The sequence below is a fragment of the Pterocles gutturalis genome, unplaced genomic scaffold, assembly GCF_000699245.1.
Source record: "Pterocles gutturalis isolate BGI_N339 unplaced genomic scaffold, ASM69924v1 scaffold9654, whole genome shotgun sequence".
Lineage (NCBI taxonomy): Eukaryota > Metazoa > Chordata > Aves > Pterocliformes > Pteroclidae > Pterocles > Pterocles gutturalis.
The window spans coordinates 1-20,391 of NW_010135702.1; the positions used below are offsets into that span (position 1 = coordinate 1).

Consider the following 20,391-nt stretch of genomic DNA (forward strand, 5'->3'; position numbering starts at 1 on the left):
GGGGGGGTCCCGCAGCTCCCGAGGGGTGGGATGGGAGCCCCGGACCCTGCCGTGCTTCCCCCGGAGCCTTCCCCCCACCGAGTGATGGGCCCCCAGGGGGTTGGGGGGGTCTCAGGGTGGTCCTGGGTCCCCCTGGGATGAGGGAAGGTGCCCAAAGGGGGACCCGAGGGATGCTGGGGGTGCCCAGCATGTCCTGGAGCATGTGGGCAACGGAGCTGGCAGCAATCCCCACCTCTGCCGGGTATTTCCCCTAAGAAAAGCCCCCTCAGGGGACCCCTTGGTCCCCCAAGAAAAGCTGGGGTGATGCAGACGCAGGAGACCCACTCACTTTTGTGACAGAAATAAAATTACTCCGTACAACTTCATCCCATCTATCAAACCTGAGAGCTAAGGTCCAAGGAAAAAGTCGTGCTTCAGGTTCTCCCAGGGTTATATGTCATCACGACATTTGGTCAGTCCAGCTCAGGTCACGCTTAGGAGCTTCTGGGAAAAAAAAAAAAAATAAAACAAGTGACCGAGCAGTAACTTTTTGCTTGCTTGTGTGTTTGTTGTTCCTTTGATGCGAACCCTGTGATGTGGTTGAGCAGAGATGACGGCCACCACGTGGGAACGGCGCGGCAGCACACCGTGCGATGGCCGGGACGTCGCGTCGGGCAGCGCCTGCAGCTCCACGTCCTCAGCCTGCCTCAAGGTTAGTGTCACCTTGCTGGAACCCAGGTGTCGTTTATTTAGGCTTCTCAGGGACATCAAAGTAGATTTTGGTTATTCTGGGGTTTGCATTCTTGCATATTTGTTTTCCTTCTGCTCCTCAGGCCACAATCAGCCTTCTTATGTAATGACTCGTGTTATATAAACTCCATTCTTCAAGGAACAGTCATTAACCTACTACTGGGTATTGGAAATACCAAAATACTGTCACACAATTAAAATCACTAAATGGTGTCCTCAAATTAGAGCACAGATTGCATTGCAGATTTTTTTTTTTTTTAATTAAACCACACACATGAAACCTTCGATAAGCATTCCATGCGAAAGAGGAGCAAGGCTGGGAAGGTGCCGGTCGCCACAATCCTGCCGAACCCCTCGAGGTTCCCTCTGCCCTGAGCTGCTTTCTCTTCCCATGGAGCTGGGAGGTGGTTTTTCCCATCTTCAGCTGACCTCAGGAGAAGGGATGCAGAGAGAATGCAGCTGGTCACTGGGCTAGTTGTAGAAACACCGGCATTTTCAAAGTAACAGCTGAATAAAATCACAGGAGAGAACAGAGCATTTGAAGACAAGTCTCAAGGAATTTTGTGCCACTGAAGGTTTGCCTGGCCACCAGCCAGGATTTCCCGTCTCCCAGCCATCCCCACAGGCGAGGCTGGCTCATCTCTCAGCCCGGCCTGGGGCACGGACGAACGTCTGCCACTGACTCGGGTCTGCGCTGGGTTTCTCAGCTCACGTTGTTCTTTTGGAGCAAAAGTCCTGGCTGACCTCCAGCCTGGTCCTGGGCAGGGTGCTGCCCACCTCCAGGCAGTGCAAGGGTCCTTCCTCGCACCCGCGGGCGCTGCCCAGAGGACGGGATTAACTAACCCTGACAGGCTCACCGGGCTGCACGGGGGGACAGCAGCCATGAAATTCTCAGTGTCTTTAGTTTGGAGGCAAACCTGGGCAAAACCATTCAGAAGACTCACCTGTCCATCCATCCATCCCTCCATCTGTCCATTCATCCATCCAGGCAAACATCCTTCCATGCACTGCTAAAGAAATAAATGACGAGTGACCAGCTCCCAGCGTCGCTTTTGCCTACAAATAGGAAGTTGAGGATGGACAGAACAATTCTGCAGCGCCCTGTATACCATGTGTTTAGACCAAGGCTTCTCGTTTCAGTTGGAGAGATGCAGTGAGCCGAAGTTCCACTCATTAATCCATACCTAGGCACTTCCAGCAACTCGAATTTGCTGCCAATTATGCACATGAACAGTATAACCTGTATGTAATAAAAAGGACGCTTCTGTAAATCTCCACATACACACAAAACACGGGTGAAAACATCCCGGTTGGGTTTTTACTGCCTTTCTGTAAAATAACAACAAAGAGCTCTGCTTAGGATGAATTAAGTTGAAAGCAGAATCGATTTGCAGACACTCTCCAAGTTTCTCCTCGCCCCACAGTAGACTTCAGTGGTGACATTCGACAGGGAAGGAAAACTCAAAATACTCAGCACTGCGCTTGCTTGCAATGCCTTCTGAAAGAGATCAGCTAAAGCAGCTGGGTCCTTACCGAACCATCTTCTTCCTTTGGCTGTAAAATCCCCATGGAAACAAGCAATGGGATCAGGCAGGCAGATGAGCAGGAGCAGAGGCGGGCGAGTGAAATCCTTCAAACAGAAGCAGAATGGGACAGGACAAGCCCATCAGGAAACAAACACCCTGCAAACCTCACCACAACCACTGCTTGAGCTCCCCGTCCCCTCCTTGCTCTCATCTATTCATTCATTCTCTGTAGAATTTTTGCTTTAAGTATTTTTAACAGACAAGAAAAGCCCACAGAGGTAATTCAGGGATATTAAACATCCCTGGGCCCAGAGAACGGTTCAATGACCCATTTGGACCCTGTCCAGGACACAGCCTGCCCTGGCAGAGGTCTCGGTTTCCCCACAAGGCGGGTGAAACCCCAGCCACCCCCCAGGAGCAGAGAGGGGTGGGAGATTTCCAGATAGGTAACATCCTGCTCATGCAAAACAATTAAAGTTCAGGAAAATTACCCAATTCATGAACACTGCCAAAGGTCAGCGACAGAACGAGACAGAGGCAAGCCCAGACGTCAAACCCCACTTCAGGCCACTTCCCTTTTAAAATGATGCAGCCAAGCATTAAAGTATCTGCTTCAAATCGTTCCCAGGTTCCTGTAACAAAACCACTTTTAAGATCTTCGTTTGCCTATAAGCAGCAACACTTTGCCATTCACATTTTGAATGTCTAATAATTTGGTTTGTTTTCACTTTTATCAGCTTGAACAAACAGAATTCTGACCTTCTCTTTGTATACAAAGATTCAGTTTCTGGATTTTTTTTTTTTTCATGTTTATTCTTGCTGTATGGGAGGAGAATCTTCTGTTCAAAAGGTATTTCAGTTGAAACAAAAGCTTTAAACTATTTCTATTGACAGGGGAGTTTGCCATTTCTCCTCATCTTCCTTATAGAAGACATCCATGCGATTGTCCCTGACTGCGACAGCCACAGCCTCACAGTCTCATTAACCTCACACACGATAATTCAAAAGCAATTCAGACCCCAAAAAAGATTTCCGGGTAGTGCCCTAATTCAAGATCTTCTTGCTGCCACTGTCCTCTCCAAGACACTTGGGATGAAGGAGCATGCTGGTGCTACTTGAGACCCTTTGTGTTTTACCTCCCAGAGCACAGTCACACTTACTCAGCTTCTCTTTTGAAACAGACAAACTTACAGGTTTTTTCATTTTTATTGGATGCTTCCAACTTTAATAATATACAGATACTCATTTTGCATTGTTCCATTCACATCCTCACATAGGTTCAGCCATTCTGTCACATTAACATAAAAAAAAAAAACCACAACTGAAATAAAATAAATTTGTAAGCTGGAAAAAATACATTATAAACTTATATTCAAGAAACATTCTCTTTATAATTAAAACCTACTTGTAATAATTAAAGTAGGATTTAAAGGAAATCTTGATTTTCATCTTTAAATAGGTGGCCTTTGTGTATACTTTTAATCATCTCATATGTACAACCCCAACCAGTATCTCTGCCTACCTGTGACAGAATACCTGAAACAAACAAAAAAAAAGACACTGAAAAGGAGTTTTTAAACAACAACAACAAAAAAAAAATCAATATTCATTTTTCCAGGAAAATACAGTATAATCAGAACTTTAAACACATGCTTCCCTCATCTGTGTTAAGGCCAAGGAGACAGATGTGCTTTAATAAAAGCAGACAGTATGAAGAAAAGTCCTTCCACTTTTCTCTTCAAATTCCTGTAACAGCTCATCTATTTCATTTTCCATGTCTTCTGTGTGCTGTATCTAGAAGAGAAAAAATGCTAAGCAACCGGACTCCAAGGATATGAGGTAGTTTAGAAAAAACTGCAATAATTCACTGCTTTTGGCTTACTGTGCAACCGAAACCAGGAGCTGTACCCAACAGTGCGGCACCGGGGGCTGTATCGACATCCCCAGCGTTCCCAAACAGAATATATTCACAGATACTCTGCATCGTGTTTATCTGCATATCCTTCCCTCTCCAACCCACTGAACTGGCACTTCACTAGTACTTTGGTGAGCTGGCAACATCCATCCCCACTAGATAACGATCGGAGGCTTCAGAATAGCTGCAAGCACACTGAACAGATGGGTAAAATTGCAACTCCTTGAACCCTCTCAGGGTTTATGAATCTGGAAAGGATTTAAGACCAGAATAGATCACACAGGCTGGAGTAAAAAAAAAAAAAAAAAAAGAAGCCTGTTGCCACACTGGAATAGGTGAACCCGTCAACTTGCACGCTGTGAAAGGACACGGATCCTTTCTCTGCTATACTGACTGTTTGGGGTGCAGCTTACTTCAGTCTCACTTTGAAGGAAGGGCAGAGCCCCTGCCTACGGAAGGCAGCGGTGTTTTCTTCCACATCACACACAGCAGGGTGGTACTACGAAACACACCGACATCGGATGTTTTTCCAAGGATCTCGTGATTCAGAATGCAACTCTGATGTTTAAACCCCACCTATTACAACAGCCGCTGAAATGGACGTTTTTTGCCATGAACAGTGTTTGGAGCATGGGCTCACGGCGTGCAGTGGCGTGTTCTGCAATACTGCTTTTTGTGTAAGATATCAATGCTTTGGTTCAAACACACAGAGCCCACTTTGGAAACCATGAACTCAATTATAATTCAACTGCTTGCACAACAGCTCCAAAAATAACCACAAGAATTTGCAAACTTGTGTCTCTCACTAGGGATTTTACTTTGGCAATCTGCAGCCCCTCTGAGGAGCACCAAGCAAAGCCCAACCCTCGTGCGGTGAGCTGGGTCCAAGGCAGGCGCTGAGCCTTCGCTACTTACACACTGGCAGAGCTCACAGATAAGGAAAGCACCCAGGGTTGCCTCCTCGTGGTTATCCTGAATGTCCACATTGATCACATGTACTGGCTGACACGTCTCCTGCTCTCTGGAATTTAAATCTATTTGAAAACAAAACACACGAAACAGCAAAACTTGGGGTGGAACAGTATCATATTTTACACAGAATAGACACAAGATTTTGAAAAATACATAGACATTGTCCACTTCTGCCTTCTCCAAAGTTTTTTTAGAAAATTGTTTATTTAATATTGTCTTAAACCACAGTCCCCCTTATTTCAAAAATGAGAGATGGGTTTTGGAAACAAAAGAATTCAGTTTTGTGGAAGGGTCCTGGCAGTTTATTTGCCCTGGTTGAGAAACGTTACTGCTCACCTTACTCTGACAGTCTTTAAAGACAGAGATCAAGATTCTCAAAAGTCAAGAATGATTTTGGGCTTCCTCACCTGGAGAGCTTTAACTGCCTGTTTTTTAAAGATGCTCTGTACATCCAACACTCTGAAAATCAAACTGCAAGTGAAGCACTGATAGTCACGTTAGAAAACTCCAGCTCTAATGTGTTCCCTTATTAACAAGGTGTGAAGGGGGAAAAAAGAAAACATCCTTTTCCTCCTAACCCACCCGTGTTACTGTTACGCCTCTCTAACATAACCTTCCTATCACACAGACAGTTTTAAGCTACAAGTTTTCTCTCCTAACCCTATTCTGCAGCTTCATTTTGGCAAATCTGTTGAGTCCTCCATTTTAAAACTTCATCTTTCACATCTGGAGTAATTTGGTGGCACTCAAGCCTTCTTCCTTTCATCAGTCAATTATGAAGGGCGTTGCCAGGAAGTTGAGAGAGATACACAACTGGAAAATCAGCACCTGGTCACTCTTCATGAGATGAAGATCCATCCCAGCACCAGGGCAGCTGCTCTCAGAACTTACCAACACATTTCAAACACTCTCAGAACCCTACTCGCTCAGCTTGCCAAAGCCCAAACGTACCATGCTCCGTATTGCTGTGACATGACCACCAAGGACTGAAAGGCAAGGCAGCAGCCTTCAAAATTACGTGTATGGTTCTAATTCAGTTGGATGGTCTTTCCATGTAAAGGAAACACCTTAAACCTCACATAACGCTTCATCCTGCATTTCCCAAGGGTGGCAGGGTTCTCAGCCCAGGAGCTGAGTCCCTCCTGAAGCCCCAGGACTCTCAGTGCGTTCGCATCAAGCCTGCTGCGTTGTGTTCCTGCAGAACCCCATCCCCAGCTGAGGCTCTCCTGGCATATCTCACTTTGACTCATTTAAGAGCAAAGCCGTAGCACGTTTGCAGAGTGTTAATCACACTCAAGAACAGTTTCTCCACCTGTAGCGGAGGTATTTATTGTGGATAAACTGCTTGGTAGGTCACAGGAAATCTTCTGCAGAGAAGGGAAGACAGCTCAGACTTTGTTTTTCCATCAATCCAGGGTGAAAAAATGCCCATCGCATACAACTTGTCAGCTGTCTAGATCAATGAACATTTTCAAACCAAATATGTATTTGAGTTTCTCCAAATGCTTGCTATTTCCTTATGTCAGCCCTTAAAACTGCCACACATACACATTCTGTGTAGCTGCCAACACCGGCATCTTTTAGAAAGAAGTATTCAGCCATCACTTCTCTGGTACATAAAGTCTACGTCAATGGACTGTGAGCCCTCGTCCCTGCCAGTGTTCCAGCAGCAGCAGTCAGAGGGGACAGAGATACTCCCACATTTGTGAAGGACTTCAGGGGAGAGGGAAAAAAAGGACTGAGAGTTAACTTGGTTTATCAGTTCAAGGTCCTTACCTTCTACTACTTGATCATAGACTCTTTCTTCACACGTTAGGATCAAATCAAAGACATCTTTGCAGTTCTGGAATCTTTCTGGTCGTGGCTTGATTCTCTTATTTCTGTCCAACATGTGTAAAATCCCATTCTGTGTATATCTGAAGTTGCTCGAGTTAAGTACCTTTACTTTAAGAAAAGTCATGTTTTTGAGCAAATGACCAGGACAAGCTAAATTATTATTGCATCTTTAGAATAAGATTTTTTCTCTTTGCAAATATAGATCAGTGACCATTAGATTCCTACGGCAGCAGCACAGTCCTCATCAGGGTAATTCATGCAGCTTCTGGTTTTCAGAGACCTCTCCCTGTCATTAGTACAAGAGCAGAGACACCTTTGAAAGACCCTCATAAGAGCAGAGATCCTCAGAAGGATAACTTTTCCTGGGCAACTATTTTTATACCCACAGCGCTCAGAACACACAGACTCGGCTGTTTGCGTGAGCACGATGTCCTACATTCACTGAAGTCTCTGCCCCTCACTCCAGGGGCCTCGATCTTCAAAGTCAATTATTTGGTGGTTCCAGTGTCAGCCACACATCTGCACGAAGCCCTGCCCAGCCCTCGGGTTGATGCAACTGAATTTCCAAAGAAAATGAAATCAATCACAGAAGCATCATCCCTTAAAAATATCCCAAGATCTATAAATGGGAAGGAAGAAAAACACGGACTCTACGCCTGTCAGAACTTCAGGCAGTGTGAAAGGAATCTGTTATGCTGCCTGGGAGCTATATTTATGCTGGTACTGTAACCCTGAAGCTTGAATTTACATCCTGTATCCCCATCTCCAGCACGATTCACTAATCCCACTGTTTTCTCAGCCTTCTGGGACACGCAGGTTCATGAGGAGCACTCCAGGGCTGACTGTCCCATAACGCTGCTCACTTGACTAAACCCAAACTCCCTCTGAAGACCAAGTTTTGTGGGTAAATTAGGAATACCGGGAAAGGTCTGAATGAAGACAGCCTGGAAGCTGATGCATCTCCTCCCTTCTTTGAAGCAGCAGTATTTTTAGCCATCCAAGTATGTATTTTTCAATTAAAATAGCAGTAAGGATAACAGTCTATAATTTCTTGAACTAACAGAAGGATTCTGAGCAAAAAAAAAATTTCCACCACTAGAAGTACGTAAGAGGTCATCTTGGCTTATTTCCTTGTCAAAAAGGTCATACACATACCCAGCGGGTACGTTAATTCTTTTCAGAGAACCATCCTAATCTTCTGCAACAAGAAACCAGCAACTTTCTGCCTACCTTTCTGCAGCTGCCCTCTGCTATCTCAAGTTCTACCACCCTTGGGAGCAAGACCTCCACCTGCTCATCTATATGCTTCAAAGTGTTCTGGAAGAGTTTTCAAGCAAACGGCCTCCAAAGCTTTTAAGTGTTTCAAGTGTTTAAGCTGTATTAAAAATTAAACCCATCTTTCTACCTATAAGAGTCTACTTGATATGGAAAACGTTTCGTTCCCTTATGCGTCTGCATCATCGCACTTTAATTACTTGACTACAGAAAATTTCAATTTTCAATCACAAACCGAACACACTGTTTATCACAAATACATGTCGTCAATTATCTCTCAGCCAACTGACTTCTGCTGCATTTCTTTTCTTCACGTCACCCCCAAGCCTTTACCACTCTTCTTTCCCAGAAGATTTCTCCCTCTCTAATTAAAGAATTGTCCTTTTTAGCCCACAGTTATCTCACGAGCAGCTCTTGTGCACCAGCACCCGCTGCTTTCTCACAGCACCCCTCTGCACTCTCTTCGGGTTTGTCATGCTGGGAAAAAATCCACTTCAATGCAGCCATTTCAGACCCCTGGTTATTTGTAAAGCATGACAGCGACTGCAGCCGTCATTTTCAAAATACTTTCAAAATACCTGGCTGCGTTTCTCTGTTCCGTTTGAAGGTGAGCCCTTCGGGGCTCTGCAGTCCTCATTTCTACATCACCCAGTTCCAGGAAAAAAAAAAAATCCACAACATCCCACACACTTTTTTGGGTTCTTTTTCCCTTTCTAGGATAAAATGTTGCTGGCATCTGTCCCCTAGCTTCCCTGCCTGAGCCTGGAGACAGAATTACGCATATTCAGAAAACCCACACAGTCAAGCTTTCTGCTTCACACAGTCGAGCTTCCTGCTGCCAACTTACAGCTTTTTTTTTTTTTTTTTCCCCCCAAGGTCCATCTGCCTATAAAAGGAGATTGAAACAAGCAGTTAAGATTCATGACACTTTCATATTTGGTTGTCTGAAATCTTTTTCACCTGGAAAAAAACCAGCATACCATCCTTTCAGCGAGCAGGGGGGTGATCTGCATGATTATTTTCAACGCATAATCACAACCCAGCTTCTTTCTCTTCACCAGCTCAGGCGAATGCAAAGATATCACAACTTATCAACGGTTTCCACTATACCACCAGCTGTTGAATATGTAAGTCGGACTTTGCTTTCCTTCCAACACATTTCAACCCCATGCTCCCTACCCTATGCATCTCTGCTCTCTCTTTCCAGCAGTCACTTCTTCAGAAGGTCCTCGCAAGTTTTTCCCCTGGCTTGCAGTGCTGTTCTGTTTTCTGGCCACAGCAGAGTACTGGCTGGAACTTGAGTGTTTTTATCACCAAAGAAGCTTATAGAAAATTATGTAAGAAAACCAGGTTTTATTTGCATTAAATAAAAACAGATACTCTTCTTAGGGCGCAAAGCATATGGCAAGATAGAGGGTACAGAAAGCAACTAGTCTACAGAAATTATTATGGATTTTGTTTACAGAATCTGTACCTGAGGTTGACAAAAAGCAACAGATTAGGAAAGAAAAACAGGAGGGTTTGATAAATCCCAGGATCAGAGAGTTAAAGGTTGAAAGACCTTCACTGCACAACAGTAGACACATTCGAATCTGTCGGAGGACAAGATCACCGCTGCTTTTCCCAGAGCAGCAAAAAAAAACTTTGCTGGGAATAATTGCAGTTAACGGTGAGGGGCCTTCTCAGTCACTAGGACAATGGGGCCTCCACCTACCATCTTGGTTTTGAGATACAAGACCGCAAAATTCTGAATGAGAAATTCAGGAAAATGGGATGGACTAACATCAGAGTTGGACATAGCCAGATGAGTTCTGTTTCCCACTAAACTATTGTTTTGCAGAGCTCAGCATCCAGCTGCAATCAGAACGCTCTATGAATTCAGACGGGGGATTCAACTACTCAAGATGAGGTAAGTGTTGCCTTATACAATTGATACACCAATATATTGACCCATTTAAGTTAAAATCCTGTATGAGAAAAGAAAAATTATCACTTACCAATCAAAGTATTGAATAAGTTTCATTTTAACTCCCAGGTGAAACTGAAAATGAAACTCATGAGTGATCTGAGACAAAAGTTTTGGGGTATATAAACTAATTGCATAGTCATCTAAAATATACTAGAGACCAATTTATTAGACATAACTGGGCAAACTACATTTGCTAAAAATGCATATGTCCTTTTTAGAAAAAAAAAAATCTTTAAAGTAATGCCTGACACACTTCTACATCTTCAAAGAAATCTGCCATGCTGATTATTGATTTTGGCACAGCTGTCATCATACTCAAATATCCCAATTGTTCTTCCTGAAAAAACAGCAGCAGAGCAGCATGCTGCTCACACTAGTATGAATGGCATTCACAGGTTTCTTTTCTGTATCATCTTATTGTCTTAGTATCTGTACCACAAACAGAAGACAACATTGTGTTAAACCCTGCTTGGCAAAATGCCGACGAATGCCAACGAACTTGACATTTCCCTAAAGGAAGTGTGTGTGTGTGGGGGTGAGACTGCCCAACCTTCCACCACCTTCAGAATCGCTTCCTTTTACAAGGAATAAAAGACTGAAAATGGGCACCAGCACCACGAATTCTACTTCCCAAGCAACCGTGATTACGACTGCAAGAATGCCTACATTCCCCATCCAGAGCGTGAATTGGCTTTCATTTGGGACAAAAATTGTGGGGTTTTAGTACAAACCAGTTTGTCCATAAGTCTTGTGACATTTCTGATAACATTTGTGCCTGTGATACAGACCTGCAAAGAACTGAAGTGTCACTTGTTTTTCATTGCTAAGGACAACTCCACAGCATTTCTGAGCTACAACCTACACAGATAAAATCCAGCTGAGCACGCTCACTGTAGTTGGTCCAAATACAGAACGTGAGAGCCGTGCTCATCTCCTCACGTCTGGCTGAGCCCTAAAGCTGAGGGCTACGTACCCACATGCCACTGAAAGAAGGAAAATCTTTAATTTAGCCTAGAGCTCAAGTGCCAGACAATGACTTGTCAGCGCTGAAGAGTTGAAACTATATTTGAGGATGAAACTAGACAGATACAAGCTGTCAAAGGGGAAAAGAGAGGCAACAACGGCAAAGTCCTCTGCCAAAGAGCCGGAGAAGGGATATCACAGACGTACTGAAGGGACTTCCAGCAAGACAAGGATATCGGAGACAGAACACAAGATGACTTCAAAGATGTGGCACGCTTTACCATGCTGTCAAAGAGCCAAGTAAGAGCTTCATCCAAGTGTGCACTTCAAGAGGAGTTTGATTCTGATTGGAACCTATGGTGTCTTGGTCACTTGGCAAGATAGCTCAAACTGCTGGTAAGAACAGTATCAGACACGGGCATGTAACAAAGGAATAGAGAAATCATAGGAGGACTCCTAAATATCACATTACTTTTGGATGCTCTTCTCAGTCTTAGAAACAAGAACCAGATTCCAGAAGATGAGCAGCAAATGTCGTAGGGTTGGGCAGGGGGAAGTACCCTGAGGTAGCTGTGAGGAGAGAGGTCTGTGAGAAAAGTATCAGTCACTCCATTTAATGTCTCGGAGAAACGGGGTCTGCAACAACGATTTCCAAATGGGTTTCTGTTGTTGTCACTGCTTTGTACTGCAGAACTCAGAAGTAATTTTCAACTAAATAGAGCTATGGCTGGATAGGGTAACTCAGATAAAGCAAAATGCAAGTATTACAAAACTTAAATCAATTAAGCCACTTCATTTAACACATTTGGGAAAGCTGAGAACACATTCATAAAAACAGCACGACTACTTTTTAAAAGGAGCAGCATGCAGAGCAAGAAACGTGCTGGATGAGAACTGCAGCAAACATTCCTGAGTGCAGCGCTACAAACAGGATACAGAAGAACAGAGGAATGTGGTTAATCCACAGTCTGATTAACCACCAATTTTGCAAAGCTCACATGTGCACAACTTGTGTGCCTTGGGTAAACACTTCTCACAACAAGCCTTTCTCACACTGCTCGTTAGCGTGTCTCTATTCCTGTGTTAAATTCTGAAGACCCTGCAGACTGCCAACTCTGTCTGTCACTGGCAGCAACAGAGCCACAACCCCTTCTCCCCTTCACCCCCACCCCAACTTACCACCTTCTGAAAATACAGTAATCACTCTGGGTATTTTCCTGAAATGGTACCTATGCTATGCCAATTAGAGGTATATGGCAGCAAGACAGTCTGAATTTCTTTCAGACATCCTGAAAACAGATAACTTCAGTAATTAATACTCGTTCTGATTTTAACACTAACTACACTTTCATACCTTGAATCAAATCAGTCAAAAATAAGTATCCCACAAAGTAGCAGCACACATTTGGGAAAGGTAAGCATCTAAATGCATATTTCTGTTTTTATTAGATTCTCTTCCTGACTTTCTCTCAGAAGTTTATTGCAGAATTTTTTTTTTTTTTAAAGAGCTCTCGTAGACGAACTTCTCAGGGCTGCTTGAGCCCTATCTGGGATAGGAAGCCCTTCAGACACTTGGATATACAAGATCTGGCTGCATACAGGAACAAGATCTTCCAACAAGAACTCCATGCCAGCAACTGTTCTCTACATTGAGTGGGATTTTACACATACAGCTGTGTCAGCCAACTTGTTTCCACTGAGGAGGAAAGAAGGAAACTGGCATACACCTCTCCTGCCATTCCCGTGCTAGACTTCTAATTTCCACTGCTAAATACTTCTTTGTACGTTGGTCCATTGCTGAAACCTTGCTATATTTACTCTAGCTGGATCCCCAAGTGCCAAAACAATTATATTTTAAATACATAGGATATATGCTATCCTTCATAAAACACTGTGATCCAAATAACACTGCCGATGCTTGAAGTCCACGCCTGCACCTACTCTTGTAGATAAGAGCACAAGGAGCATGACCAGTGGAAAATGGTAACAATGGCCAAGTTACTCAGATTTCTCTTACCTTTGACATTTTTCTGATCTTCCTTCTATCAAGACGTGGCTTATTGATTGTGTTTCCAAATGCATCCAAAGTTTCCACTCTTTCATTTCTATCTGTTAGAAGTTTTCCAAACGTTCCTCTATAAGTAGCTGAAAGATGGTTTAAGGCCATATTACGTGGACATATGGCAAGCTACACAGAAGTGAGTTTTCAAAATGCTTCACGGAAGCGGGTGACATATAAGCTATGTCAGATGTAGACGATCACAAAAACTTGGCAAAGTTCACTCAATTTCTATTATTTGTACCTTTGGCAGTATTGAGAAATGTTTAAGATCAGAGTCATTGAACAAAAATGAAGAAGCATCAAACTTTCATTTGCTCTTCCATACTTGATCACTCTAGAGCCAAAAGTAACAAAATTAATTGCTAAAACTATGAAGATTTATTTCTTTCTAGTAAACAAAATAAAATTTCATTCTTCACGGTAGTATTTTTCAAAACTACCTTCTATAACTTAACCTGTTGGCCTTGTTGCAAGTTCCCAGGTGCTCTAGTAAAGGCAGAAGTGACAGTTCCACAATATTAAATTAGACTGAGCTGCTTAACTGGGAGCTCCAGTAAGAAGCAATGCTGGCAGCAACAGAATGCTAACTTTACCTAAATGGAACTAAATGTGATTTATACCTAAAAGCTCTACCATTTTAAAAGGTGGCAGACATGACACTCCATACACAAAATCTAGGTAGAAAACCCTGCAAGACAAAATGCTCTGGCAAAAAAAATCCGTATCTTTAGTTAAAAATATAAAAGCAAAGAACAAGAAGGGGAAATGTATATTTGCAAACTTTGCATGGAAATATCCCTTCAGTCCATCTGTTCAGTGTTTTCACTATCTGTCCGCATATCCAAGAAAAAACAGCATAAACACCCCAGAACTCAGACTTGGAGATTTTACTGTCTTGCAACTAATACCAGTTGAAGAAATTACAGTCACTACCCTGAAGGGCAGTGTTTTGGAACGAATATAAGGAAGGAGGGCCACGAAGATGATCAGAGGGCTGGAACACCTCCCCTGAGAGGACAGGCTGCGAGAGACGGGGTTGTTCAGCCTGGAGAAGGCTCCACGGAGACCTTATAGCGGCCTTCCAGTACCTGAAGGGGGCTACAGGAGAAATTAGCGGAGGGGGAGACATGGACAACTTCTTACAAGGGCATGCAATGACAGGACGAGGGGTAATGGATTTAAACCAGAAGAGAGGAGACTTAGGAAGAAATTCTTCACTGTGAGGATGGAGAGACACTGGCCCAGGTTGCCCAGAGAAGCTGTGGATGCCCCATCCCTGGAAGGGTTCAAGGCCAGGCTGGATGAGGCTTTGGGCAACCTGGGCTAGTGGGAGGTGTCCCTGCCCATGGCAGGGGGTTGGAACTAGATGATCTTTAATGTCCCTTCCAACCCAAACTATTCTGTGATTCTACGATTCTATTCCCTCAAGCCAACGCTTGCTCTAAAGCTGCCACCTTTTCCTCTACTGATGTTCTACCACAATGCATCTTAGCAGTTAAAAGCACACATCTTCTGAGGCAGATGGAAAACTGGGGGATAAATCAGGGATAAGCATCAGCTACGTGGAGACCATAATGCTACAAATATTTACTGGCAAAGTGGTCTGTATATAGCAGAAGAAATTGTTTCCACTTGTTCTGAATGTGAAGGGTAATATAAAAAAACCAAAAAACACCAAAACAAACACCACAGATCAGCAATAGCTCAAGAAGTACCATATGGCCATCCAGCTTAAATATGGAGCTTGGAGAAAAAAACCTAGATCCCAATCACCTAGATTATCACTACTTTTTGTGACAGAAAAGAATCCTTATGTCTTTGAGAGAGATGTACCAAGCCAGTTCTTCTTCTTCATTTCTAAAACATTTTCCTTTCTACTTGAAGCAAACCTTCAGTAACTTCTTGAAGACATGCTCTGCACCACCTCCCCCCTCCAATTTTATACCATCATGTAACTATGGAGCTAAAACTGGAATCCTACCTACAGTTAGAGAGCAGGTCAAATTAAAGGGGAGGTAAAAAAACTGTATGAAACTGAGCAGTAGGCCAAGCTTGCAGAGTACGGGTAGGCTGCCTAGAATCTTAGTAAAAAAAACCCTGAGGGTCACAGATACATCAGTGTCAAGAAAGGGAAAGAAACAATCAGTCATGCCGTTAGTTAATATTGATAAAGAACCCAAGAGCTACTGCTGCAGAATTTTGGTGAAATTTCCATTCGAAAGGTTCCTGTCCCTGGGGATAAAAGGAACTGCTGTTGCAGATTTAAAGCGGTGTTTAGAAAGCTTCATCATTGACTAGTTTTTTGCGTTCATTTGAAGGCAAGGCTCACCAGTTTTTGTCAATTTTTGTTTCATCTTTAAAGTCACCATCATACAACTAGCACTAAGTTCTTAAATTCTTCCACATAGCTACAAGGGGCAAGTAATCATAGTGGCCTGTCTTTGAGAGGTCCAGTTACACATGCAAATACAGCAAGGGAGTGTATCCATACTATGCATACATAGCCTCACAGACATACCGCAGGCATCGGTCGTGTCTCCCACAGATTAGTAGTAGAACCCTCTACTGTTCTCCTAGAAAGCAACCAAAAGCCACATTCAGAAGAGCCTTAAAGGGCTTTGTCACAGTCCCCTGTTAGGACTCGGGGAATTTAAATGTAATATTCTAAAAATGCAATGGTAGATGTCAATACTTATTTTAACTATAAGGTTGAACTACCACATCTTACAACACTTTGAAGTACTTCCATTTTTGACATACTGTAATCACCTACTCAGCTGAATCTGTATGCCCGGCTCCATTAATCCCCTATTCAACATAACCCTTCAAGGTATGTCAGCTTGTGCTCTGTATTTCACTAATTAACCGCAATGAAGGTGCTTTTAGTCTCCGCACAGTGGGGTTTTGATAGTTCTCCCTCCTTTCCACAAGTGAAGAGAGTTTCAATGGATCTTCTCACTCTAACACCTTTTTAACCTTGCTCTGACTGATGTCCACCACCGCAGCAGCTCATTTCTGTTTGAGACTCCTGCTTTCTGAAACAGGGGCTATTCACTTGGCTGGCCAACAGAGAATGTTCTAAGTCCTTTACAGCCACAATTTCAGCGAGTATCTAGCGTCCATAATTGTCTGGACCTCTGTTGGCAAACAGAACTGGAGGAAGGACATCACTCCTAAGCGAGGCAGTACTGTACGCTGAGCACTCAAACTGCATGAGTGCTGTTGCTGGAATATGGGAACAAGCAGACAGTCATCTCTGGTCACCTGATGGATGCGAGGCTAGGGAACAGAACAAGCAGCTAAATCACAAGAAGAACCCCACCTTCTTTTGTCTTCCCATCCCAATTACACCCAAAGCCCATCAGAAGAGGCGGCCCCCCCCATACTTCAGCAGGTGATGTTTGCATGCCCATCACCTCTATGAAGCAATGCTCACCCAAAAAGCCCGAGAGCCCACACAACCCTGGTTCACAAAAAACTGCTCCACAACTCTGACAAGAATAGGTCTGGGTTGTGGTTACTGTGAAAGTCTTTACCTCCCAAACCCACTTCTGGAAATGGAGTTGCTTTCTGTGCTGACAGTCTTCACACTGAAAACCTCAACTTGTAATATCTGAGGATCAAAAATGCAAAGATGCAGAGGCAATCATTCTCGCCCCATTTGCCTTGCAATGGCTACTGTTTAAACTTGCTGTCTTCTATCTGGGGAAAAGGTTTAACTGTAACACTTCAAATACATTAGGGGAACACAGCAACACCTCCAGCATGGAGCAGACCAAAATGGTAACTCCAAAATATGCTGAATGAGGGGGACTACGTAGGCTTGCTGCTGGTTTTATCCGAAAGCATTGTCACATTCAGTACAGCAGCAACAAAGAATGGAACAATGAAATCAAAAGTCATTAGTGCTTGATGAAATTATTTCTCAATTCAAATAATTTTCTTTTGAAGCAATTCTTTTTTAATCAAGATATGGTATACCTTGTTGTTAAGATGGGTTTGCAAGATTTTCCTTTTCTCTACAGGCAGAGGGATACAAAAAAAAGCCCAGCACATTACACGTGTGACTCATGAAGACTATACCCTACATTATGATTTTTTTTTTTTTTAAAAAAAAGGACCTCTAACTAGATATTAGGAAACTAGTACCCCTGCAAGGGATACCATTTGTGTGGAACACCATACAGCAAGGTATTCCAATCTTTAATCAGTTCTCACTGTGCTGTATAACTTTAATCAAACAGCCCAGCCCTTTTTAGCAGAAGTGTTTCAATGCCCAATGCAAAAGAAGTGTCACTCTTGGGGTCTCAGGGAGCTCAAATTTACTATTTCTGGTCAGCAAATACAATAAAGAATTTGCCAAGTAGTAGGAAGCCATAGCATAATCTGTGCTACCTAATACTGTAGAGCTATCTTTCAAAAAGATACTGAGTTTGCTGACTATTCAGGCAACAACTTGAACTAGTTTCCACCATGTTGTAAGTTTTCTACTCTCTGACAATCTGTTTAGTCTTATTCCGATTTTTCAAAGAGGCAAGAAAACTGGGCTGTTTGAGTACAATTAACGCATTCAAACTATGTTAACATTCCTGTTGGATCTTCAGATGGCCATACCCAAGATCTTAGGAAAAACCTTGTACCACTAAAAGGTGCAAAGACTGCTCTATTAAATTACCAAGATTCATTTCTGGGATGCTTCATTCTAAAGGGTCCTCTACCTTAAGTAGAAAATCAGCATATATTGAATCCCTTATTTAGGGTAACTGTTCTCTTTCATATTTAACATTTAAAAAAATAAATCAGTTCCCTCGTTGAGAAAAGAATATCTAGAATGAGTGCCCCAATTTTGTAGGTTTGTGGGTTTTTCTTAAAAACAAATTAAAAATCAACTTTAAATATAGATGTTCTAAAATCATGCCGTTTGACATTGTCATGGTTTTAAGTAGTGTGCATAACCTTGATCACCTCTGCTCTCCAGGACTAAATAAGTTATTGGGTTCTCCTATATTCATTCTCTATAATATACTCTAGGATTTGGTTTTGGGTTTTTTTTCGGTGCACAGATCAAATAATATATCAAGAAATTCTCAGTGAGAAGGGTGAGGTCTTTAATGAAAAGTGTCCTCTCTCCCAGAGAAAGTATACTGTAAACCTTACCTGTTGGTTTGTCTGAGCTAAATACAACATTAATGTCGAGGTGTCCGCTCTTCGCATATCATCAGGACAGTCTTTTTCTCAGTGAAAAGCACTGAGAAAATGTCATCCACAGTGCAGTGGAGGTAGTGGACAACCTGTGACAGTATTAATGTGCTTCATTCAAGAGCTAAGCATGTTAACAGACTACAAAAGAACATTTTGAATGTGTGTGTTGTAACTCAATAGCAATTTACAAGGGAGCACTAGAGGCCCATTGTAAAAAAACCTCCTGTAAACTTAAGACATTTTAAGTTCGCCAGTCAAGCAACTATATATTCCTAATGCATAATGGCAAATAATGAATTACACCTTTGAAGGATGAACCATATTGGATTTTTTAAGAAGGCCACGCCATGGGGATACAGTTCTTTGTCTTTCCTAAGCAGATCATTGTACATCTGATCATATGTTGTTTTGAAATCATAAACGTTCGGCTTGTCCGGTGCTGGTCCTGGCAGTTTCACATGAGTCCCTGTTCCAAAGGATCGGACGCTGAATCCTCGTTTGCTGAAAGACAGAGAGGAAGGGGGAGGGAAAAGGCAATTAGACTGGATGGACTTTAAACATCAAGGTGCTGAAGAACACATACTGAATTTTAAAAACTCCTCTTAGCAACCAGACAAATCACAAGCGAACAGTTGGGCAACTCTTATCAACTAAATTGCCAAGTGTACCTGAAGAGCATTATTTCCTCACAGTTACAATCAAAACTCACACACCATTTCTAAAGGAGCGCCTACATTTTACACAGAACTTTCTTGGAATTATGGTACATAGCGCTTTGGACATTTCATTTGTGCTTTCAGGCATCTTGAATTTGCAACAAGCGTGAGTTCTGTATTCACTCTTGGACAATACAGTATAGGCAGAGATGTTTTTGTCTTGATACAACAAAGTAACAATACCAGCTGATCAATACTTGTGTATTCTGGTAAAGCTGCTGGGCTAACTACATTATTCCCCTCACCATGTTGCCAAAACTACCTCTGGTGTAATTTAATTATGCTAGTACAAACATTTGTGTACCTGGCACTTTTCTCCAGTGGGCTGAGAAACATACTGTGTAATTACCTTTACAGAAGTGGGGCATATATTCTGCTGGCTGGTACCTAAAACTCCTGGGTAAGCCAGGGATAGCTTCATTCCATTCTTATGAACAACTACTTGTTTAATAATTATAATTAAAAAAAAAAAAAAGAGGCAGGAACCTGCTTGCCTTCAGTGGTAATGCCAAAACGTTCTTTCTGATTAACCTAAGTACACCTACTTGAACCTCAATAAATCCTTCAGTAATATTAAGAAACACCACAATATATTTGTTGAATAACAGGACTGAAAAGAGGTAGTTTTCTGGTAGTCTAATGGACAAAGTTACATGGTAAAATATTGTTGTTATTGTCCAGAATGCTAAAACATTTGGTTTTATAATGACAATCTAACAGGTCAAGACCACGTCTCATTTTTTTAAGAACTCGTACTTTCAGTTTCAATGATTCAGCAAAGATTGAATAGGGGGGACAACGTTAAAAATAAAAAGCATGCTAACAACCCAACACCACCACTCCCAGCCCCCAAAAACTTAAAAGAAAAAAAAAAATGATGTAATGCCTTCTGAAAAGAGTCAACAGGGAACTGGGAATCAGAGCAAGAGTCACATCTTGATTCCTTGGTCTTCACATCAAAGATAGCAAGGAAATTCAGTAGAAGACGCCTATTCAAATTGCATGTTTGCTTTTAAATGGTGTCTTCAAAGTGATCTGAAAAGCTTCTATGCTGAGACTAGCTGTGACCAAGCTTTGCCCCAAGCTCAAACACTGCCATGCAACTATCAGTAATTTCCTTTAATTTGTCCGACTGCAATATAGCCTCTCCTTTTTCTTCTCTTGCTTCATTACGCTTTTTCTTCCAGCAACCATTTATAGGTTCCTATTTGTGTAAACAGACAGGA

The 20,391-nt window shown here is 42.5% G+C and overlaps 1 protein-coding gene across 1 annotated transcript; it reads right to left on the minus strand.

The window, feature by feature from the left end:
- Positions 1-3,458: 3,458 nt before the first annotated feature.
- Positions 3,459-18,950, minus strand: SSU72 (SSU72 RNA polymerase II CTD phosphatase homolog (S. cerevisiae); the record flags this gene model as incomplete). Its single annotated transcript, XM_010081998.1, has 4 exons — positions 3,459-4,049; positions 5,086-5,204; positions 6,919-7,058; positions 18,807-18,950. Coding segments are annotated over 4 exons (505 nt in total), but the record flags the coding sequence as incomplete, so codon positions are not given.
- Positions 18,951-20,391: the final 1,441 nt, after the last annotated feature.